Source organism: Eublepharis macularius, chromosome 3 (assembly GCF_028583425.1).
Source record: "Eublepharis macularius isolate TG4126 chromosome 3, MPM_Emac_v1.0, whole genome shotgun sequence".
Taxonomy (NCBI): Eukaryota; Metazoa; Chordata; class Lepidosauria; order Squamata; family Eublepharidae; genus Eublepharis; species Eublepharis macularius.
This window is the reverse complement of record NC_072792.1, coordinates 163,000,000-163,024,175: the sequence shown is the minus strand read 5'-3', so window position 1 is coordinate 163,024,175 and position 24,176 is coordinate 163,000,000. Positions and strand designations below refer to the sequence as shown.

At 39.8% G+C, this 24,176-nt stretch overlaps 1 protein-coding gene across 1 annotated transcript in view; it reads left to right on the top strand.

Annotated features, from left to right (window-relative positions):
* Positions 1-24,176, top strand: part of DYNC2H1 (dynein cytoplasmic 2 heavy chain 1) — a 217,617-nt gene that overhangs the window by 102,485 nt on the left and 90,956 nt on the right. Inside the window, exons 69-77 of the mRNA XM_054973537.1 lie at positions 1,330-1,473; positions 4,198-4,287; positions 8,990-9,055; positions 10,995-11,045; positions 13,162-13,239; positions 15,133-15,264; positions 18,179-18,251; positions 21,536-21,696; positions 22,616-22,741. Of these exons, the coding sequence (XP_054829512.1) occupies positions 1,330-1,473; positions 4,198-4,287; positions 8,990-9,055; positions 10,995-11,045; positions 13,162-13,239; positions 15,133-15,264; positions 18,179-18,251; positions 21,536-21,696; positions 22,616-22,741 (921 nt within the window). The remainder of the gene's footprint in view (positions 1-1,329; positions 1,474-4,197; positions 4,288-8,989; positions 9,056-10,994; positions 11,046-13,161; positions 13,240-15,132; positions 15,265-18,178; positions 18,252-21,535; positions 21,697-22,615; positions 22,742-24,176) is intronic.

Genomic DNA, 24,176 nt, shown 5'->3' with positions numbered 1-24,176 from the left:
AGCATATTTGCTAAACAAAATTTAATAGTACGGCTTCCATTTAATTCTTGCCCTGAACTAGATTCTTTTAGAGAGCCATGTATGACACTTTTACTTTGAATAATTTTACTTCTTGTTTGAGACAGGCATAAGTGATGGCCAGTGATATTAGATGTTTATTATTTTATGCTGGTTTGCAAGAAACATAGTGCACAATCCAGCCCAGAAGTATGCTTTAGTTGAGCATGATGCAACCAAAGTGAATAATTTTTTAATCACATACATTTCAATGATAAAGAGTTTAACAATTGCTTTGTTCTTCCACTGATACCAGCGCGACCTAAATTGGATCATTGCCATATGCAGCTCCAAAATATCTGTTTTCTCTTCCTCCATTGTAGCCTTTGGGTTGTGCCCCCATCCAAGGATAAGGCAGATATTCTGTCTGAGGTTTTCAGCTGGGGGCTGGAAGGGGGGAGATGCACTCAGAGGAAGATGCCTCTAGTTTGTGGAGTGCTTGGAGCACTGGAGCTCCTAGACTTCCATTTCTGTTTCTTTCTACTCCTCTACTCTTTTTCTTCCCTCACCCCCCCACCTCTGTTCTTTGTTTTCCTTCCATTTGATTGGGACTGTAAATCATCTAGTAAAGGGATCTCTCAAGAAGGTTTAGATATGCGTTGGGTATCTGAAAGACAGTTTGATGCATAACTTTATTCTGGCTTTGCAGAATGCCTCATATGACAGACACGTCACCTCCACATTAAACTGACATGCATATTAGATACCAACTGTCATTTTATCACCTCTGTGTTACCACTTACATTCCCAGTAAATATTTTCCTCTCATGAAGAATAATTAAATGTAGAAATTTACATATCAAACAATTGAGGTGAAGTTTTTGCATTTTGGATTAATAAAAAAGTATGGATCCAACTCCAGAGAAAATTATTCAAGATATATCTAAGTTCTTAAACTACACCCAGGGGAACTTTTGGATTCTTAGCCTTGAAACAGGTGACCAGCATGCCAAATCACAGATGCCTTTTGAGATGCTAGAGAGCTTTTAAAGTGATTTGTCATAATCGGACAAACATTTTCCCCCTCACTCTCCTAATACTACCCTTTCCTATTTCAGATTCATTTCCAGCTTCCAACCCCTTTCCAATTGATGGTTGAGCAGTTGTAAAGGTGTATGAAATATGTTTGTTCCTAGAACATTATTTTCAGTGCTGTGTGCACAGCTGCTGCCAAACCTGAATGTGTGTCTTTTTTTCTAGCTGAAGTTGCTTTCTTCTCTGTGACTGCTAGATGGCAGTAGCATTCTAATACCAAGTCCTTTTTATTCCCAGGAAAGGGATGCCTATCTCCCTCTGGCTGAAAGTGCCAGCAAGATGTACTTTATTATCTCTGACTTGTCCAAAATTAATAATATGTACCGCTTTAGCTTGGCTTCTTTCCTAAGACTTTTTCAAAGGGCTCTGCAAAGTGAACTGGTATGTACTATTATCCTGAAGCAGAGGATATATTGTTTATTTTTAGTCTTTTATGTATGCATTTCTTTTACATAGTTATTTCCCTCAAGTCCTGAGAAAAAGGAGACAAAACTCTAAATAAATGAAAAGTGTAAAGGGGTGGAAGGAAAAGCAGCACAAAATATAAGGGAACTCTGAATGTAACAACATAAAATTAACAGTGACAGCATAGCCTATACTATACTGTCAACATATTCAGAAAGGGGAAGATCCTAAATGGGCTACACAAATCTCTCACAAAAGTCCTAAATAAATTGTTTATCGAAGGACCTAGGCTAAAATGTAGCACAAATTCTGAAAAACAAGTTAAAATATTGATATTATTTGTATAAATACATGCTTATCAGTAATTAGCTGGTGTGTAAATTGAGCACATTATTTTTGTTTTCATTAACATAGTTTGCATTAATGGCTCAAAGGTGTGGTCACAGGAGCTATTTCTTTAAACAAAAGCAAAAGGGGCCACTCCTAAATTTCTAATTTAGGACTAACTCAAAGTCCGCAGCAAATTTCTTTTAGTGTACGGAGGATTTGGGGGCCCCTTATATAATTTATATAATGAATTAGTCCTCCTAATCTCCTAGTCCATTAACCATGATTAAAGTAGCAGGCCACTTTTCTGCCTCTCTAAACCTGCCTTGACTGTTGTAAAGATTTACATTGGCGGTTAATTTGAACCATGGCCATTAGCTAGGATTTGAAATCTAAGCCCTGGTTAATAGTTATCACCATGGTTAATGCTAATTCAGGAGCAGCCCTCAACCATGGGTCCAGGCCAGCTGGGGAGAATTCATTCCACTTTATACAAGAGCTGCTTGGAGTGTATGCATGATCCTGCATTTTGTTCCTGTTCCTGATCTCTTAATTATGGGCAAAGGTCAGACATGTTACATTTTTATCATCCCTCTTTCAATCTAAGAAACAAGTTTTGAGGGGCGAAGTTGCTTATTTGTATTACTTTATTAACTTAGAATATATTGTTACTCCCTTTTCAGCCAGAAGCACTCTCAGCAGAAATAAAAATATAATTTCAAATGTTTCACAAAAATGAATTAACAAAATATCAGCAAAAAAATCTCTAATGAGGGGCATCAGGGAGCTTCCAGTCTCCACTCTAATGGGTCCACAGTCGGGAAGGAGAAATGCAGTCCTCCAGAGTGCCTATTCAGCTTTATTTCCTATTTATGAAAACTAAAATATCACTCTGGTTATAAAAGAAAGATCCAGACATCTACAATATTAATGTGCTGACCTGTTTTCAATTTGTGAAGAAGTCTCCTTGGGCTCTCTGTTATGTAGGCTGGCCTTAATGTCATTCATCTGTGCTTAGGTGGGCTCCTTGGATGATGCCATCTTGAATTCAGCCAGACAAGCATATTGAGCTATTTGTATTTTGCTATGAACTTGTACTGAAATGAATCGTACTATGGGGTTAGGATGTTATGGCCTATGGCTACAACAATAAATATTTTGCTTGCTATACTGCATATCTATCCTGGGTTTACTAACACTGGTGCAATAATTCAGGATGACATACCCTTGCCACCCATTTCTGCACAAGCTGCTTTGAACTTGTCTCAGATATTCTGAGACTTTGATAAAGCGAAAGACGGAAGTTAATTTTACAAAAAGTCTCATTCCTTATATTTAGGTGAGAGTTCTGTTTCTAGAAGTGTTGGGGTGATAAAGTTTAGATTTCATTTTATTTGGCAAGGCTGAGGAGCCATCCAGCAGGGCAACAAATAGCATTTAGGACAAGGTTGCTGAAATAGCAGGAGAACTGTCCATCCATGAAACTTGAGGCAGATGGCACAGAGTTGATCAGAAATAGATGTTTCCAGCTGCCAGGTAGCAGCAGAGGGCTTTTTTAAAAAAACCAGCCTTACAATCTCATCCTACTAAACAGTGAAAATAAATAAAGGCTTGGTTTTTGGTAGCACAAAATACTGCTCTCTGATTTTAAAGATATTTTGGTCAGGGATTCTTCTTTGGGGTACTGGTAATGGGAAAGATTTCATACTGCTTGATACTGCTCCATCCTCTGCATTTTTGTTCAGGCCTGCTGCTTTTTCTATACTTGGGGTCAAGGGGTAATGGTGGGAAGTCCTGAAACGGAGGATGGTTTCAGAAAGTGAGCAGTAGATTCCCAAATTCTGCGCATTCTGAGGATGGAATGTCCTCTAAAGTTGCTGCTTTGGGCCTCCACAGGAGGTACTAACTCCCTCTTGTCTCTGTATAGGCTGGTACCTTCAGTGGTATCCTCCTATGATGATGTCCCATCCAGTTCTAGCTCTGGAAATTGGCATGTGCTTACAAGGTCTAAATTCTAATGAGTTCTGAAATAAATAGAATATACAAGTAAGGTTTTATATGTGATCGTGAACTTTTATGAAGTGGCCATTGGGTATGATGAGCTGCTTTCTCCAGGTTTAGAAAACCAGCCCAGTATGAATGCCTGAAACAGCCTAGTATGCATGCCTATATTCCAAGTTATTTTTGTGACTTGATTGAATTAATGAAATGTTTCTTGATTGTATGACACAACTATTGTTTTGAGATTTAACATAGAGATAGGTAGCCAGATTCATATAAAGCTTCTATAGACTTCACAGAAATTTGGATCACTCTTTCCCCATTTATAAAGAGATATTTAATATGTGTCTATATCTAATCCATAATTTTCAGGATTTAGGAAATACTGAAGAAAGAATCAGGTCCCTTATCAGCTTGTTAAAACACATGGTGTATGAATATGTTTGCCGTTGCTTATTTAAGGTAAGTTTTTGTTTTTCTTTCTGACTTAAAATGTGAAATTATATTCCCAGTGCAGTCGTAGTTGGGCACACTAGAATATATGGATCATTGGATAGACAATAATGGCAGTTTTTGCTTATTTGTTAGTAACAGGTATTTGCCTTTTACTCATGAGAGCTTTGCACTGCAGCTTTTTGTCTTGTTTGGCAGAACAAATGAGTTTCCTGTTCCGTGAACAGTCTCTGCTCTTCTCAAGATCATGGGCTTATTACAACACTGGGGTAACATTAACTTCAACAGCCTCAGTGACTGGAATAAGAAGGAAAGGAAGGTTATCCAAAACAAATAACACTTTTTCAGAGTTCCCTTGTTGCTTTCCAATCAAGACTTCTTTCTTAAGTATACAGCAGTTAGCTCATAAAATAGTCAATCTGTGTGCCGTATTGGGTTCTCATATTCTGCGATAGTAGTATATATATAGCAGCTCTTGTGCTTACTAACAGATCACACATACACACACACACAGCTGCCTCCCCAAAGCTGTTGTAACCCATTTTTTCTTCTTTGTTGCCCCATTAGTATTTGAATGCATGGATCTGACTGGCCAGATAGGAAAACAGGGTAGGCACAATAGATACAACCATGAGAGATGTGTGAATGGATCCCTCATTATTTTAAAAGCTTTTAATGGCAGCTCATGGTGCAAGAGAAGAGCTTTTCTCCCATAGTATTTTCACGATATGAATTTTCTCCTCTCTAGGCTATTATTTGACTATTCTTGGGCAGGGGGAGGAGGCATACAGATGCCATACTGCTAGTTTAAAGTTTAAAAATACTAGAGGATCCATTCTATATACCTTAAATGGAAGGAAGGACCTTAAGTGGAAGAATCTGGATGTCTTTTCCCCTCTGGTTGATTGTGGCAACAGTGGATTCCATCTCTGTAGCTAACCACTTGATATGTACATGTTCATCAGTCCCCTATAATTTTACCCACTGTGACCTGTGCACTATACTGTACTGAAAACGCCAACAGAAATACAGATTATTGGTTTGGAGGTACATGTATTTTCAGGCCTTAAGGAAACCTTCCATTAGGCCCCCCAAGAACCTGCTATGAAGGTTTCCCTAGTTCCCTAATGGAATGAGCCCTATATTTCAAGCACGAGAGTTCCAAATATAACATGTCTGAGCACAGCACCGCCATGAATTGGTGCTTCGTTAACAGATAAATTATTCCAGTGAATGAGCAAGATGCTGTCTCTCTTGAATTGAAGATATAAGTATTATTTTAAAAGGCTTTGTTATGATAAACAAAGGGATGGCAGGCTTAATCACAGATACGGTGATGCGATGAAAGAGTGCTAAGGAAGGAGTATGTTACAGTTCTGTAGTTCAGGGAGAGCCCTGACCTGGATAGCCCAGGTGAGCCTGATCTCATCAGATTTCAGAAGCAGTGTCAGCCTTGGTTAGTTATTGGATGGGAGACCTCCAGCGAAGACCAGGGTTGCAGAGGCAGCCAATGGCAAACCACCTCTGTTAGTCTCTTGCCATGAAAACCCTGCAAAGGGTCACCATAAGTCAGCTATGACTTGAGGGAATCATGCACACACACAGTTCAGGGAGAATTAGAAAAGAACAATGAGTTGAGCATCCTTGCCTACTTGTTATGCTTGGGAATATGTTGCTTTCTGTTTCGTGTGAACCTTTTCTTCCCCTCCATTGCTGGTATTGAAGAAATAATTTCTTTCATCCAGAGTTAGGTTTATAAAACATTTCAGTCCCATTAAGCGCTGAATGATAATGCTTCTGTTTAAGAAACAATAAAATTGTACAGTGCTGCCTTACCATCCTGTATGTTTCATCCTCTGATATTGTATCTGTTGTGTTCATTAATCCTTAATAAATATGCAGCTATTTATAACTGTTTCGATTCTGGCCTCGCTTGATATGAAATAACTTGGTTTTGCTTAAATAAAAGCTGTTTAGTGGTAAACATGACACTTGGACCCCAGGGTAGGCTGGAATACTGATATTTTGCTGCTGTGCTTCTTCACGGTTGCAACAACCACGTAGGCTTTTGGAGAGCAAGGGGAAAGCAGGATGCCATGATATTAGTATGCAAGGTGCAATAGACTGAAAGGGAGAGAGCTGGCACTGAAAAATGATTGACCTGTTTTGTAACAGCCCATTGAGCTCCTTGAATATTTTTCAAGTGTACTAACCAATCAGTCAATTTTGAAAAGAGGAAAATGGTTATCTCTACCTGGATTAAAATAAGTATACATAATATTTAGATTATCTGTGTTCAAATGTCATGAAGGCAAAATACGTGCTAAAGCTGTGTTTAGACCTGGTGATGGATTTCCCTTCCATAAATCTCAGGCTTGTATATAGCAAACAATATAACTGAAATTGCCTAAATTAATAAAACAATACTTATATTTCTGTGTTTCACTGGATAGAATGATTGGAGGCTAGCATTAGTATTAGTGTATTAGTGTATTAGTAAAGAGACTGAGCAACAAATCACTAGGTCCTCCTTAGTTCAACCTTTACCACTAATGCAACCTTCTTAGGTGGCTACTTGGAAATAATAAACTACATTACTGAGATTACAACGGAATAACGTATGTGAAGTGCATTGCACTCTTAAATGCTATGTAAATGTATATTATCGTGTAACATGTAACAGCTTATTCTCATTACAGATAAATTAAGCCTCATACTTTTTTATTTCAGGATATTCTTATTTGTATTCTAGACTTTTAATATTGTTAACATCTGTGTCAGGAGAGAAGAATGTTTCAGTAACTCAGTAATTGAAATCAACCTTTTTCTTGTTAAATCATTAAAACTTGATTTCTCTAAAAACTAGAAACGTAACCCAAAAATAATAGGCAGAAAGCATGGGGGGCATTTATTGCAAAAGACATAATGAAAACAGAAATATTTTCACGTAAAATACAGAAGAGTTGACACCAGGCAAATAGGAGTGGGGAGAGAGTTTCATGGATGGGCCGCCATGACATAAAAAGATAACCCCTCTCACTGCAGAAGATTTGGAGAGGGGCGGGCACTGAGAGCAGATCCTTTGTCAAAGATTTTAACAATTGAGCAGATTCATCTACACACACAGGCACATACACTTTCAGATTTTCCCCCAAGGAACAGAAGATGAATGGAAGGTTAAAGATATAATTTTGAGATATCAAAATGAATTATTACCATTTGCTTTTGTTATGATGGTGCTCTACATCACCAGCCCTGCTGCATCTGACCCTTTGTTTCAGCTGGGTACCATAGATGATTTTAAAATGCTGCCGGTTAACTCTGAAAGCAAATTCATTGAAAAACTATAAATTAATAGTTAGGGATTTATGTAGTTGCTTGGTGCAGAAATGAGCTAGTTCAATTACCCTTTCACTTCAACTGATATATGGCTGAAATGTAACCCTGCCTGCTGCATAGACATCTCAGCCATTCCACATTAAAAAGATTTCCAAGCTAAAGTTATAAGCCTTTGTGCATTACAAAATTGAATTAGTCAGATCTCCTTTGCATTATTTATATTTTGTTTTAAAAAATCATGACATGACATTAAAATACACCAGTTATAGAGCATCAAGCCACAAACAGGGTAGATTAGAGGAGTATAATCTTCAGACGTGACATATTATTCATTGAAAGGGTATGAAATGATTTCAAGTCCTGATAAGGTACAAATCCTGGTAATCATTAATCATGCTTAAAGTTGGTCTTGCCATAATGCTGAATCATTGTAAGGGCTGGTGGGCACAATTGGTGCACGAGAAAGGAAAAACTAGGAAAAGAAACGTGTGGTCCCTTGATCCACTTTCATAATCATTCATGACTAGGGGATCAGTACTATTAAGCTGTACTGGCACCCAATTTATTTGTTGCTGACATGGGATTTAAAGTGGGAATTTCCTGGCTCCTTGGCCACTACATTTTACCAGTATGTTTCTCAACTGGGTCTGGCTTCAATAGGGTGTAAAAAAAAAACCTTGCTGCTGCATCTAACGCCCAATCTAATTCCTGGCACGTAGAGCAGAACCCCCTTGTATTTCCAATTCTGTTTGGCATTTTATAGTGATGGAATAAAATTGTGCTATCAGTTAAAATTCTCATTCTCCCTTGCCCCCAGCTATATAGAGTCACACACTGTAGGAGAAATTTGTCATACATTTTCATATTGTAGTCCACCAGTGAAGTCCATATGCTATGTAACTTTGGGACTCTTAATTTTGTTTTAAATAAGGGGCACATCCATCAGAACCAGTTCACTTCTAAGCATGTGTGCAGTGCCATTGTAAGCAGTGTTATGCCTTTCTGAGTCCATTACAGTCAAAAGGAACAGAAGGGTATAACTTTGCTTAAGATTGCAGTTCAATTGTATTGATAGTACCAAGAAGAAAGCATTACATTTGTGGTATCAAAATTCCAAAAATAAAGGTGCAGAGCTGTGGAGCAGAAATTTCTTCAAATGAGGGACTTTCGTTTATCTCATGAAACTGAGATATTCAGTTTTTGGAAAATCCAAGCAAGAGATGCACTGAGGGTATTTTGTCAGGTCCTTGAAATCCTTATATACGTACAATCCTGCAATCAGCATTGCTTTTGATTTCATTGAGTATAAATTCCTAAAGAGGTTGTGCAATAGGATAACCTTATTAATTTGTTTGGCTTTCTGTTGTTGTAGGCTGATCAACTAATGTTTGCATTACATTTTGTGAAAGGGATGCATCCTGAACTTTTTCAAGACAATGTAAGTAGTTTAGTGATGGCTCAACAATGCTGTATGGTTACTTACTTGCTTTATTAGCTACTACCTGGGACAGTATGAAGTTGTCTGGTAGCATTCAAGCAAATTCTAGAGAATAACCAAGCTAGATCATACCTAATACGCACTGGTCAGAGATAAATTTCCCCCACCTGTAGAAGAAGTGAAGGAATCTTGCCCCTTCACTTCCCATTGGAGTGTTGTGAAATCATTGGGAAGAAAGTTTTCTTGCCTGTGCATCTTCTGCAATGGCTAGGGACTACAGAAACGTGGTCTAATGCTATTTTAATTACCTGGGTCTATATACAAGAAAGGTACTGATTATTTTTTAAAACGGGGGGTACTAATAATAAGTATTTCTCTTTAGTTTCTATGCGGACCTCTTCTATGTTCAAATTATTTTTTCTCAGCAAAGAGAGTAGCTGCAGGTTAAAGTGCACTCTTCCTAGCACAGGAATGGCAAACTACCTCTGCTTCTCATTTATTATTATTTTTATTATTATTTATTATATTTATATCCCGCCCTCCCCGCAAGCAGGCTCAGGGCATGTCAAAACTAGGGCTGTGTATCCATAGAACAAGGGGCCTTAAATAGCTGGACGCCCCCTCTGTCTCATTTGTGGAGGTTTGCTTAGGCAAAAAGGTAGCCAGATACTGTCTAAGGAGGTTGACTAGAGGATGTATTATACCAGTATGTTAGTATTCAGGTCAGGCTCCCAACTTTCACTACCAAGTCAATCAGGGGAACAGCCACACAGCAACACTGTCAGAAAGATAATTTCCAGGGTGGCAATTTGGGCTGGCTCACTGTAAAAATACCAGTGTAGTTTGGCTGAGAATGCCTTTGGGAGAACGGTTCTACAGAAAGTACTCTACAAAGCGGCTTGTCTTCACACAGATCTTGCCCATGGTATTTTGCTGCTGTGTAGCCTGATTCAGAATGTTCTTGTTCCCGGAGAAAGAAATCTGATATTTGATATGAACATCCTCTGAGGATGGAGAGCAGCCTGCTGTATTCCCCGAAGATTCCTCAGCAGCATAACCATAACCTATGATTAGTGCAGGGAAAGGTAGCAGGATCCATTTGAGTCAATCCTATTGTCTCATACGTTTTCTCTAAGAATTGGTTACATTGTGATTGGGGAAAGAAAATTCCCCTGCGTATTCTCATTCTGAGCTGTGGCCTTGCCTGGGGGAGGGGGGAAGTAGAATCTTCTTGTCAAAAAACTAGCTCCAGAAGTTTCCAAATCCTAGTTCTGCACAGGTGCTAAGCCCATCACTATGAATGCACAAATGACTTGAAGAATATCAGTTACAGGCAAGTAGCCAGTTCTCAGTGGTCTCAGAATGTTAAAAGCAGATTTCCCCCCTGATGTTCTATCCTACACCCCCAAAATGAGAGGTGCTCCTATCATAAGTTTCAGTTTGATTTTGGTTCTGTCTCTGGGAGTAGAGGAGCTTCCCAGTCCCTCCTGTTTTTTATGTATTGAGAAATTTTACTTGGACTACTCCTATTAATTACACTGCTCTTTTTCATCAGATTATATTCTGAAGTGTGATGGTTTTTGTATTCTTACTATAATCATTAACTAACAAAAACATACTCTTGCATGTTACAGGCAAACATTTCAAAGTAAATTCTGGTAATGATTGTTGTTATTTTAGGGAAAGTCACTTTAGGTGAGGGTAGTTTGGACCTGTGAAGGGAGGGAAGAGAGGGGGCTTAATTGTTTTCCTACTGCCAATTCTCCTCTCTCCCCCCCTCCACACACACATGCCCCCCTCCATTTAATTGCAAATACATTGTTCGTCATTATTGGATCAAGATGCACACTTCCTTAGATCCTTTTGAAAATGCAGCCATTATGTTTAATTTTTTTTTAGAATTTCCATATATGCATATTTGTATTGATTATTTTCATAGGAATGGGACACATTCACTGGAGTAATCATTGGAGACATGTTAAGAAAATCGGTAAGAATAACTAAGCTTTTTCTTATAAAAAGTACCACACTATAACTTTCAAAGACAGTGATGGGAAACTGTACAGTGTTATTTATTATGAGAATCACTTGCAATGCTTTGGTATGATTTTTCCATATTTAATAGAATATATAGTTTCTATTAACTTTAAAATTTTCCTATGCTTTTGTAACATCGTCATGAGAAAAAGCTGTGAAAAAAGGGCAGTGAAAATGCCATACTTGAATTATGGTGCCTGTGTTAGTTTTGTTTATTTAGATTTAGAGCCAACCCCAGAAGGCAAGAGAGGCCAACCAAAGCAACCTCCTCACCTCCACCACACCAGTAATAATGCCACTGGTCCACTGCGCATGCATATCTATTATATGAGTTCTGTTTACTTGATAACTCAGTAGTTGAATGCTTGCAGCTAAGTGTGAGAACTGACTCGCTTGCGATGCACTGGGTTGGATCCAGACTAAATTTTCTGTTCATGCAGGACACTTTTGTCAGTGGAACAGAACATTCCGGCCCTGCGCCCCTTGCTGCATCCCACTGATCTCCCCAAAATGCTGCTTCTCGGGGACAGGGGACTCTCAGAAACAGCATGATGAGGGCTTTGCAACTGGAAGAGGGAATTGCTGGAAATTACACCTCCCCTTCCGTTGGTGGAGAAAGTAGCCTGGATCCATCCCACTGTGTTTGTGATGCTTAATCTTTAATAAGTCTTTCACAAATGCAGATCATCACTTGATACTTTTGAGTCATCAAATGGTAAACATGCATAAGTGAACAGGACCTTTTTCTCTCTCGGAGAAACAATGTGTAACCTCTAGTTGCTTCTGTGATTTTGCTGTCAGGGATGCACGTCTATATTATTAGGGCTGAGCTATGTTAGAGTGTGTAGGTTTTGTGAAGAACTTGCTCTTTGGCTGCAATCCAGAGGTCAGTTTCCTGGAAGCAAGCCACACAAAATAAAATGGGACTTCCTCCTGAGTAGACCTGCTTCAGATTGTTCCCTCATTTCTGGGAACAGTTAGAGGGTCTGCAAGAATGTTGAGCATAATGGCTGGAAACGTTTCCCTCTTTCTCATTTGACTTTGTGACATTACTAGTTAGCCAAATCATACTGATTTCATGGTATGATTTTCTTCATGATCCCTGAGGAGCTAAAGTGACCTCCGGACAAAGCCTGATTTTTAAAAACAATAACACCAGCGCAGCAGATGGGGGAAAGAACCAGCAGTGATTAAAACTTTGTGAGAGGGGGTGGGGAAGAGAGTCTGTGAAACTTTTCTCCCTTTCAGCTCTCATCAACGGGATTTTTGTGTGTGTGCGTGCACAGTTATTTAATTGAAAAAAAAGAGAAGTAGATCTCTGAGTAAAATATTTGAGACAGGTGTGAACAGGATGTAGTTCTAGTGTTACCTTAGCGTCCAGGGATGCCCGTGCTTCATTGATACAAATATGACTGGCATAAATACATTAGACAAAAGTCTAGTTTCTAAATTAAATGTTAGACTCAAGTTGGCAGCATCGGGCTGGCACATTTATAGCCCTGTTTTTAGACACTGATAAATGCTGCTCCTTTTTTGTGTGCCTTTTTTTTGTTCCAAGCAAATACTGAATGGGGTTGCCAAATTTAAGCACTTTCAATTGCCATTGATTTCAAAGAGGCAAAGTTGAGATCTGTCCAAGGCCGGTTTTCCACTCAAGCGGATTCTTGGGATGCCATATCCTCGGGAGGGGAATGAGAAGAGGCATGCCCCCACGGCACTGCCACTTGGCTCCAAGACAGACTGCAGAAGAGGCATCTGCACCCCTTCCATCTGATTCAGAGGCAAATGTCTTGGCACTCTTTCTAGATTTCAGCTTACACCCAGCTCAGGCAGCACAGGAAGAATTCTTGGGGCAGCAGAATGCCTTGAACTGGAGCGGGATATGCCCAACTCTTCTGTGTTTAGCATGTCTGAACTTGCCTCCTTGGAATAAGTGCAATTTGAAATAGAGCTTAAACAGTAGGGCTAACATGTTTATATTTGGCCAAATTATGTTCCCAAGAAATGGCTTCTCTCCAAGAACATTCTTGTTGACAACGATCACAACCTAATGCCTTTGTTCTATTAAGGATTCCCAAAAAAACATCCGAGACCAGATTCCCTCTTGGATAGAACAGGAAAGAGCCTGGGCAGTAGCATCTCTTAAGGTAATATTTCATTTCAGCGTTCCTGCTGAAGTTAATTTAGCTTTATGGAAACTGATGTTTGCCAATGTGATAAGTGTTTGAAGGATTAGTATTTGAAGCAGCTGGTATTATTAGTTTGTCCTCCTTTAGCAACCTATTCTTGTAGCGACTTTTCTGCATTAAAACCACCTCTGTAGTCTGTAGCTTTTTCTCCCTTTTAGCATAGCTAGAGTTTAGCTACCCATACTTGTGTGTGATGTATAGTTAGGCCCCTATTATATAAGTGTGTGTATATTAAATATAACCCTTGTGTTTTTTTAACTCACATAAAAAGCTCAGATTACTTGAATTAAATAATAGTTTTGCTCTTTTATGTTAGCATTTCTGCTTTTTCATGCATGCATGCGAAAGCTTGACGTAAAGTTGCTGGTTATGTTGGGTTAGTTTTGAAATGAGAGTACTGATTTTTATATCTGAACCATTGGTCCAGAATCAGTTTACACTGGTGTAAATCCAGTCTATTCCTACTGTTGTTGCAGCTGAATATTTACTGATATGTTGTGGGCATTGCTCACAATCTAAGTAACAAAAAGAAAAAAGAGAAAAGTGGGTCACGGCTAGATAAAAGGCAGAATGGATCAGTTACATCTGTGGACCAAGAATGATTCTGAGAGGAAATATAATGTGACGAGCGATTTTAAGGAGAGCAAGGTGACTGGGGTGATAGTCTGGAGAAAGCATCCTAATTCAGCAGTGGCGTAGCATAAACCATGAAGGTGGGAGTAAGTGAAGGGGGAAAAGTCTTGGATGTAGATAAGTTTGCAAGGCACACCCCAGTGAAAAGGAGAGTAAGAAAGGATCCGAGGGGTCAGGGATGCACAGCCTTGATTATGAGAAATGGAAGCTGGTGAAGGGCTAGCAAATAGTCACTAGCAAAGACACTTGTCGAGAGAAGAAAGGAACTTAGTGCAAGAGCAAAAGGTTATTGCAGCAGATGAATTCTGAAATGAAAGCAAAAAAATAAAGGATAAGACCACAAGGACGTTGTAGGGCTCTAGAGACAAGAGATGAGAACTTGGATGAGTATTCTGGCAATATGGGCTGGAAGGATTCCAGGGTGTTCAGTTTGAGTTGTTGCCACACACAGAAACGAATTGTTTATTGTTTATTTTAGTTTGTATATAGCTTATATTGTTCGTTTTAGAATATATAGTATAATAATCATGTAGCTGTTGTATTAAAATATTAATGAAGGAACAACAGTTTATTGGATTCTGTTCACAAAACCCTGTGGGCCGGACCAATCATGTGAGTTTTTTTTCTAGCTAGAAGAGTACCAGTCAATGGGAAGGTCAAGTGGCTGTATTTATTTAATTCCAACATTCACACATGCAGTGGTGGTATGGGATCATACGGTAGGGGAAGCAGCATCTGTATGGCTAGAAGTATATGCAAATAGCATCACAGACTTAGTTAGCCACAATCTTATCCAATTATGCATGGTGTGGGAAAAGGATATGTTGAGCTTTTTCTTCCACTCCCATGATAATAAAATTTAGTGGACTCTCTATGAAGTTGATAGGCAGTGGATTCGGGATGGAGAAAAGAAAGCTCTTCTTCACACAGTGCATATATAACTTTTGAAACCTGCTTACCACAAGATGTAGTGATGGCCACTAGCTTAGATAGCTGACAGATGTACAGCTATAAGGATAATGGCAAAACAGAATCATTAAGATCAGAGGCAGTAGGCTCCTGAATGCTGGTTTCTGAAGGGACAACAATTTGTTCTCTGTGCTCCTGCAGGTCTCGTCTTACATTCTTACATGGATTACAGTTAAAAACTATTTCAGTTTGTCTTCATTGTTTAAATGCATTCTTTTTCCTGATAAATGTATATCACTTGTTCTGTAGATCTCCCTCCCGACTTTGTACCAAACAGTTTGCTTTCAAGATGAAGCACTGTGGCAGCCTTTCTCACGAAGCTCAATGTGTGAACAAAATTTTCCATCCATTATTGCAAACAGAATCTCTCTGTTTCAGCAGGTACATTGTCATGTTTGATGTTTTGTTGTGACTTAACCTCATTGAAACGAATGGAAGCAATTTACTGCAGCAACTTAAGTTGCCTCATTTTCAGTGAAGCCAGTGAGTATCAGACTTGGACTTGAGAGTCCCAGGTTTGGATCCAAATTTCAAGTCAGCACTCAGCCATGACTCTTACTGGGTGAACTTGAGCAAGTCATTTACTGTCAGCGTAACCTATCTCACAGGAGCCCTGAGTGTCCAACTTTCTCTGTGTTAACTGAATGTGTGGAGAAGAGAGTGGGCACGAGCATGTTGCCCACTGGCCCAGTTTCCATGTGTTCGCCAGCTAGTGAGTGCAGTGCCCCACTCAAGTGTCTGCCTGTACAGTCCCTCCCCATGGTCAGCAGTGTTTGGAAAGCAGCGACACTGATGGCCCAGTAACTGTGTGGAGGTGGTGGGCAGCGCAGCGGGCTCATATCTTCACTGTACATTCAGTCAGTGTGTGTGAAGGGGGTCATGTGTACAGGGTTAGAGTTGCTGTATGAACAAAATTTGGGGTGGGGAGATTATATATACCACCATGAGCTCTTTGAAGAAAGAGAGTGCCCAATTGAGGCCTTGGTTTTTAAAGTGGTTTGAAGCCTTTTAAATATGTAGCAGCGATGCAAGGAAAAGACTAGTGATTGCTAGAACTGCAGTGCAGACCATTTATTCCTGTGTTTATCCTTTTAGATCAACAGTTTGAAACAACTGTACTGTCATACAAGCAGCTCTTTTTTTTGCTTAGCAAAAACCAGGGAGACAACCCGGTTAGTGAGAACAAACAGACAACAAAGCCGGGAATATCGCAATATATATCTCTATTCTGTTAAAGTGCATTAAAGTGCAAATAGCAAAGGTGTTGTAAACAGTGTACAAAAAGCAATAAATATATCAATCACAGTCCAATCCGTCAGTGTCCATGTATATATTCCACAATGGGAGATCCCAGGAAGGGGAGGTGGAGTTCCAGTTGGAAACTAAATTTCCAGGAAAATTCATAAATAATTTGAAAAGTCATAATCCATGCATGATGAAACCATTATTGTCTTTTTTTTTGCTTATGCTTGTTTTGCCTCATGTCTACAATCTGTTAGAATACTAGCGTTAATTTTTACTCAAAACTAGCTTATTCAAGTTTTATAATAAAGCAAATGTGATTAAAATACCCAGGAAAGATATGACTCTATTTGTTAAGCATAGTGGTTGCCTGTATCTCTACATGTTAAGGGGGAACCCATGAATAAGTAGTGTGGTGTGAGTGCATTAAGAGGTTCCCTTTTCGATCATCAGAATACCAAGGTTAGAAAAGACTTTGAAGAGCTGCTGTCAGTCTGGGTAGATAAATACCAGGCTGGCTCAGTATCAGGCAGCTCTACGTGAACAGAGCAAAAGCAGTGAAAATAATACATTTTCTGCTTTATGTACCCTCCTCACTGTTCTGCAGCTCTCTTCCCATAGGCCATAGCCCCCCCCCCCCACCCCCCAATTAACACGAACAAGACCTCTCGTGGCATTCCCCATGGATTAGTGGTTCAGACAAATTAAATAGAAGGGAAATCAAGAACACCTAGGCAATATATTCTGTCTTAGATTTCGCAAAGATGTAACAAATTAAATGGGAGAAAGTCATCACCAAGCAACCAGGGGAAAAGGACAAACAGAAATCCTTTTTACATCCAAGCCTTTTCTGAGCGTTGTATTCTTTTGTTCTCATCCACATCAAAAATTACTACCACTGATGTATGGCTAGCCTTTGCCAGTTAAAATGCATATCCATATAAAAATAATATTAAGGTTTGGGGCAGGAAGTACTGATTTACTGAGCAATGGAATTAATAGATCACCAGTGCCATCCTAAAGAGAGTAACACCCTCCAAGCCCATGGACTTCAACTGACTGTTGCTCTGCTTAGGACGGCACCATTCATTCAATGCAATTTGTGGATCAAAACCTGCCAGTTTTAATCAGGACTTAATTTGAGTTGTCTCATGCAAAAAGAATGCTCATTGTTGATGGTGCTGTTTAAATAATTTGCATACCTTTTTAATTCAGGCACTGTGCTTAACAGGTTTTTTTAAATGCATTATCTGTTCATTTTATTTAAAGAAATTGTCTTCATTAAATGCCTTCAGATATCTATATAATGAAAAAAAATGGAGATTTACTGTCACTGTTTGATATAAGGAGTTAATCAGGTGTGCCAGTTATGTTTATTTTTGTATGTTTTTTGTTTATATAAAGTTGCAGAAGTTCCAGTGCTTGCATAGTTTGGTCTGCAGTCCTATGCTCATATACCGGGGAGCAAGCCTTACTGAACACAGTGATACTGACTCCTGAATTAATATGCATAGGATTTTATTGAGAGACAATTACCTAGAATTTGAATATATGCAAATACAGATTAAAGTAAATACTTAGAGACTGAAGAATGTTTGTCTTCCTTCCCATTGCTTGGAAATGAAGTATTTAGTGTGCATGAAGCATTTCATTGCTCATAACATGTACAGAAATCAACTTTACCTAGTGTTACTTCACAAATAATAATAAATAAGCATAACTGGTTGGCATCTCAAAGTTACATTTTACGTGTTGAGACCATTATATCTTTTCAAATAAGTGTTTATGGAAGACTCTTTTCAGGTTGCTGCATTCTAAACCCTATTGTATTGTTCATTGAATGTCCCAGCCACTGAGCATGTTGATTTACACTGTGTAATACACCTTGAGTCTCAGTGAGAAAGGTGAACTATAAATCATGTTGTTGATGATGATGGTGATGATGATTATAATAATAATATTTATTATTGGTTGTGTTGCATGTAATTCAAATAATAATAATAACCATTTAATAGTGGTGTTTGAAGTCTGTTATGAATATATTTGTTTTAAGGTACTTGTGGTCCAAGCTGTCAGGCCAGACAGACTGCAGAGTTCTATGGCTGTTTTTGCTTGTAAAGCTCTGGGTAAGTGATGACACTCTCTGTCGCATACACGTACACATGCTCTCTCTCACTCTGTGTGTGTGTGTGTAATTTCCTCTTTGATCCAGGAGTGCACATGGAGTTCTTTTTTTAAAAGCTGAATCACTCATACTTGATTTAGAGGGAGTGGAGGGGGAGCTGGATTCATCCCTCTCCCTGTTCCTCAACAGGGAAAAGGATCGACAGGGTTTTAGCACTGAAGAAAGAGCTCCGTGCTTATGTGCAGCCCTGGTCGGTTTGCATATCCTCCATTGAATTGATGCTTTTGACTTTAGTTCTTACCATCTCTTTTAATTCCTATTCAAAATGTAAATTTTACTCTTTTTTTCCCTAGTGTATACAGTTAATAGTGGTGATGGAATTGAAATATCCAGAATCCCTTATATTTATTTAAAAAATACAATAATATTTGATTTGGAACAGAAATGGACAATCTATGAAGAAGTTTTTCTGCACAAACCCTGCTGAAATTAAAAGTAAAGCGAGGAGGTTTACTGAAGATCCAAATTGTCCTTCAAAAATTTTCCTGCATTTTTGCCACGTGTGGAAAACTCTATTTGCATTAACTAATCAAAGAGAACATAGGCAGGAGACATCTTGTGTTTTTCCCTAACACCTTGTGTGCATGTGAAACAGTGCTTGCTTTCTTGCTTTCCAGTGTTTTTGATTTACGATTCGATGCAGTTTATTCGATTTATAGCCTGCTCTCCCTACAAGTTGGCTCAAGGCGGGTTACAGCAGTATAATGATTAAAAAAAAACAATTAAATATATTAAAACCACAGTCACCAGTATATATGTACAATCAAAGTCCCAAGATGGCACCCCCCTCCACTCTTTCCCAATCAAAATGTAAACTGGTGAAGGAAAGGGGGTACAAACTGGTGTCGCCACAGTGACTGCGCAAATGGGGGACAGATGATTATGTAGCCCCCCCCTCCCAATGGGAGACCAGTAGGGAGGCATTTTTAGAAACCTTAGACTGGCCTCAGCTGTACACCTGGAGGAACATCTCTGTCTTACAGGCCCGCCGAAAGGATATAAGGTCTTGGCGGGCCTAAGTATCCTCTGACAGAGACTTTCACCAGGTTAGGGCCAGGACTGAAAAAGCCCTGGCCCTGATTGAGGCCAACCAAACCTCCCTGGGCCCAGGGACCACCAGTAGGTGTTTTCCTGCTGATCTAAGTGCTCTCCGGGGTATATATGGGGAGAGGCAGTCTCTTAGGTATGTTGGTCCCAGTCCATTTAGGGCTTTAAGGGTTAAGACCAAAACCTTGAACCTAATATGGAACTCCACGGGAAGCCAGTGCAGCCACTGCAAGATTGGGGTAACATGTGCCCTATATGGTATCCTTTTCAGGACATGTGCAACAGCATTCTGGACCCACTGCAATATCCGGGTCAGACCCAAGGGAAGCCCTGCGCAGAGCGAGTTACAGTAATCTAATCTGAAGGTGACCGTTGCATGGATCACTGTAGTTAGGTCATGAGTAGACAGATAAGGTACAAGCTGCCTGGCCTGCCGGAGGTGAAAAAATGGAGACTGGGCAACTGCCTCGACCTGGCCCTCCATTGACAGAGAAGAATCCAGTGTCACTTCGAGACTTCTGACTGATGAGATGGGCACCAATGGTGCACCATCAAAGGTCAGAAGTCAGATTCCAAAATCCAGTGACCCATGGCCCAAGTATAGGACCTCCGTCTTCACCGGATTCAGCTTCAGCCGGCTCTGCTTCACCCATCCAGACACGGCCTCTAAAGCTCTGACCAGGGCATCCAGGGCTGAGCCAGGCCAGCCATCCATCAGCAGATACAACTGGGTGTCATCCACGTATTGGTGACAACCTAGTCCAAAACTTTGTACCAGCTGGGCGAGGGGGCACACACAAAGATTGAACAACAAGGGACCCCTTATGGGATGCCACACACCAATGGTTGGCATGCAGTTTTATTTCTAGTGTCATTGCTGTTTGGTACCCAGCAAGCTTTGCCCCTTGGTTTTTGTCACTCAAGTTTCTGTTGCCTTATCAAATAAAGCTAAGCCTGTAAATGAACCCTTTCATTACAGCTGTTGAGATGCTGATATTCCACTTGGAGTATTCAGGTCAAACTGGACATGCAGCTTGACAGAATACTCCACATGGAGCAGAAAGAATGGGGGGAAACCTCCCTCCTGTGCTATTTTGATACTGAGAAATGGCTTGACACCCCCCGCCCCCCGCGAAGGCATTCTGAAGCCATTTGGGCTCTCCTTTATTTTGTTAATAGGTATTCCCCAAAGCTGCTGTGTAGATGCAGGGTACCCCGACCCAACTCTTTTAAAAACTTGCACATCTAGCTTGACCTTCCTAGGTCCTGCAATCAAGATTCCTTTCTGGCAAGACTCCTCTCATACCCTCAAGTCAAAGGTTCAAGCTAGAACTGTGTGTGAAATGAATTGGAGTCTTTGTTCAAGTTTTTTTTTTCTATGTCGATACAGCATTGTTGATACAAAAAACTATTTCTTGCCATTTTCATTTAGTTTTCGGGATGGCATAGATCACTAAGAAGAACTAGATTCACTATCCTGTGCCTTCAGGGAAGTCTGAAAATGCTCTTCAGATATATTGCACAGGAAACTTTGGTTTTATAAAACATTGACAAGTAAATAATATGGCAGTGGTAATACTTACCCTGTAATGCTGAACATGAATCGTTTTATGAAGGCTTTTGCCATTGTTAGCGTACACTTGGGGGCTGCTTAGGTTTATAAGCTACACGTGTACATTTTACCATCCTTTCATCATTTTACCATTAGAGAAGGTCTGGTTTTAGTACTGGAGGTTCCAAAATTGATCTCTTTTGAAGTACTGCTATTTATATGCGCAGGTGCACAATTGAATTATGGTAGTTTTAACTAATATGTTTCCAACTTAGGCATTTTTATCACCAGCTTCTGCATCAGCAAAAAAGGTCAATATCTATGACAGCATCCATCTTGTTGTAGTTTACTGTCTGATTTTGCAGTGTGATTTTATATACCATGATGTTTTATGTACCAAAGATTTATACTGTGAAGTGGAATTGAGAACTCAGAGAGCTTAAGGAGCTGATGCACTTCAGTCTATTCAGTGCACAGATTTTTACTTATTTATTTTTTAAAATATTTATATCCTGTCTTTCGATACAAATCTCCAGGACAGGTTGATAGGAAGAGATGGCTACCCAAAATGTATTATCAGCTTTAGTAGCATTATATATATTTTTAAATATTCATCCATTTCTTAGGGATAAAAGAGTTGTCACCTCCACCACTGAATTTGAAACGTCTGTACAAAGAAACCTTAGAAATTGAACCCATCCTGATTATTATTTCTCCTGGCGCTGATCCTTCTCAAGAATTACAAGAACTTGCAAGTGTTGAAAGAAATGGGGAATGCTATCATCAGGCAAGTTTCATATGTGCATCAGTCCCAAAAAAGCCCAACAAATGTTTTGCATTCATTGGTGTAGAAGATACGGATTTCCAATGCTTTAGTGCAGTTTGAGCTGGGGCGAAGCATTATAGCTGCAAGTGCAAGCTACATTTGTTTCTTCATTATCCATGAAGGAATTGTCATTGTCATATATACCAGTCTTCTGCATAGATTAGTGCCAACTCAGAGCGATGAACAAAGACATCTGGGAAGCTATGGCTGAGAGGAGTGGCTTACCCAAGGCCACCTGGTGAGTTCATGGCAGTAGTGAGATTTGAACCAGCAAAGTCCTGCATTGCTGCTGAATTACTTAACCACTACGCTATACTAGCCTTCACTGTACCAGCTCATATGTTTGTTTCAAGGTCAGCCTGGTGACTATCAGAGACCATCATACCAGGGGATAGTCCAGTGAAATAGACACATGAACATGATAAACATCAGCTTTTAAAAGAGTAATCACATCAGAATTAACATGAGACATTCCTAACCTCAGCAGTTTCTAAACTCTACTATTGAGATATATCAAGCATACAGTAATATGAGGAACATTCATGGCTTCATTCATCTGCTGACCTCTAATTCTATTAACTATGAAAGGCACACGCTGATATATCTTTTCTTAATATATTTGTGATTATTCATCTATTAGGTTTCTTCTCTGATATCAGTATAGCTGATATCTTATTTCCATTAACTGTGGTTTATGTGATCCAGAAAGATTCACAAATAAGCATCACATTCTATTTAGGTGGCACTTGGTGCCATCTGCCATATTTTTGCAGTGTCATAATTTTTAGCATTCCATATCTGATTGTAATGTTTCATCTGCAAGATTCAAAAGAAAATTATTTTCCATGATAAATTAGAAAAAAATAATTCTATTTTATAGGTTGCGATGGGCCAGGGCCAAGCTGATCTAGCTATTCAGACTGTCAAAGAATGTGCCCGAAACGGAGAATGGCTTTGCTTAAAGAACTTGCATCTTGTTGTGTCATGGCTTCCCATACTGGAAAAGGTAAATGATGATACATAATTCAGCAGCCTTTAGACCTAGTTCCAATAAAAATGCTGATGTAGGAAGTGTAAGTGATCTATGCCGCAGGAGTGGCTGGGCCTGAACTCTGCTTAGCATCATAAGCCTTGGTTTTATACAAATTAAATGAAATAAATATAGTGTGCAGATATTACTGAAGCACTTCTGTCTATTTATCACTACAGTTCTCCATTTATATATGTTGTTTAAAGCCTCATACTCAACCATTTTTGGCACTGTTGGCAGGTTCGTAGTTTGTGGGTGCCCAGTACCGCTAAGGTGGTATTTAGGCCCATCCTTCAGTTTTTGCCAAAGGTCTTGACTGTGTTCCATCTGACACAGGATAGTTCTTTACCTGTGTTTTTTCCTAACCCAGTGTTGAAAGGAGAAAGAGCTCTGCACACTTTAGATTTAAAAAGAGCTTTAGCTTTTTATTTAGACACAACAAAAGGTTTTTGTACAAACTCAGAAAAGAGCAAAAAGGTATCCTCTCAGACTGTATCGCAATGGATTGTGTCAGCCATTGAAAAAGCATACGGTCTGTCTGGGGTACAGTGTCTGTTCACTTTGAGGGCTCATTCCACAAGGTCGCAAGTAGACATGGGAACAAAACAGAAAAAACCTGAAACGAGAGGTTCGTGTTTCGTCATGTTTCAGGAATCATGAACCACGATTTTTCATGAAATTGACCCGTTTCACAAAATGTTTCGTTGGCTTCATGATTTGTCAGAACCAGGGGCATTTCAATGGCCCCCTTCACCCAGAGATGCCAGAAAAAGACAAGCAAAGAATAAATAAGGGAGGCCTCAGTCAAGCTAGGCCCCAGAGCCAGGCACAGGCCTGAGGATGGGGGTGGGGTTGAGTTGGGTTGGAACTTAGAGAGGAAAAGGCACCCTCACCCAAAAGACCTTCCCAGCAAGCTCCTAAATCCACTCTCCCTCCACTCTCTTTCCAAAAGCCCCGAAATCAACTCTTTCAATTCCAGCAACAATTTCTCCCTCTCCCTCTGTCTGCTGGAACTGAACCACGAGGCAGAGAGAGCTGTGCCTTAAATAAGAAATGTTCACATAGAGCAGAACAGGAGCTCTCTGGTGGTTGGCAGACAGACCTGGCCATCAGGGATTGGAAGGAAGAGATTGGTGTTCCCATGGCTACAGAAGGCCCATCTCCTCAGTTGCCTAATCCCCTGCCTCTTGCTGTATAGGGCAAATTGAGAGATCTCCAGTTGGCAGGGAGAGCTGCCTGTCAGGGTTTTGAGGGCTAAGATTGGGGTTTCCCGGACAACAAAAGGTCTGCAGACTTTCCTGGCCTCTGCTGCCTAGGGAATCAATACATTGGCGCCAGCCTGTCTGGCGTTACAAATCAACCACGGAGCTTACGAATCGGCCACAAAAGTCATGGATTTCGTGAAAAACAC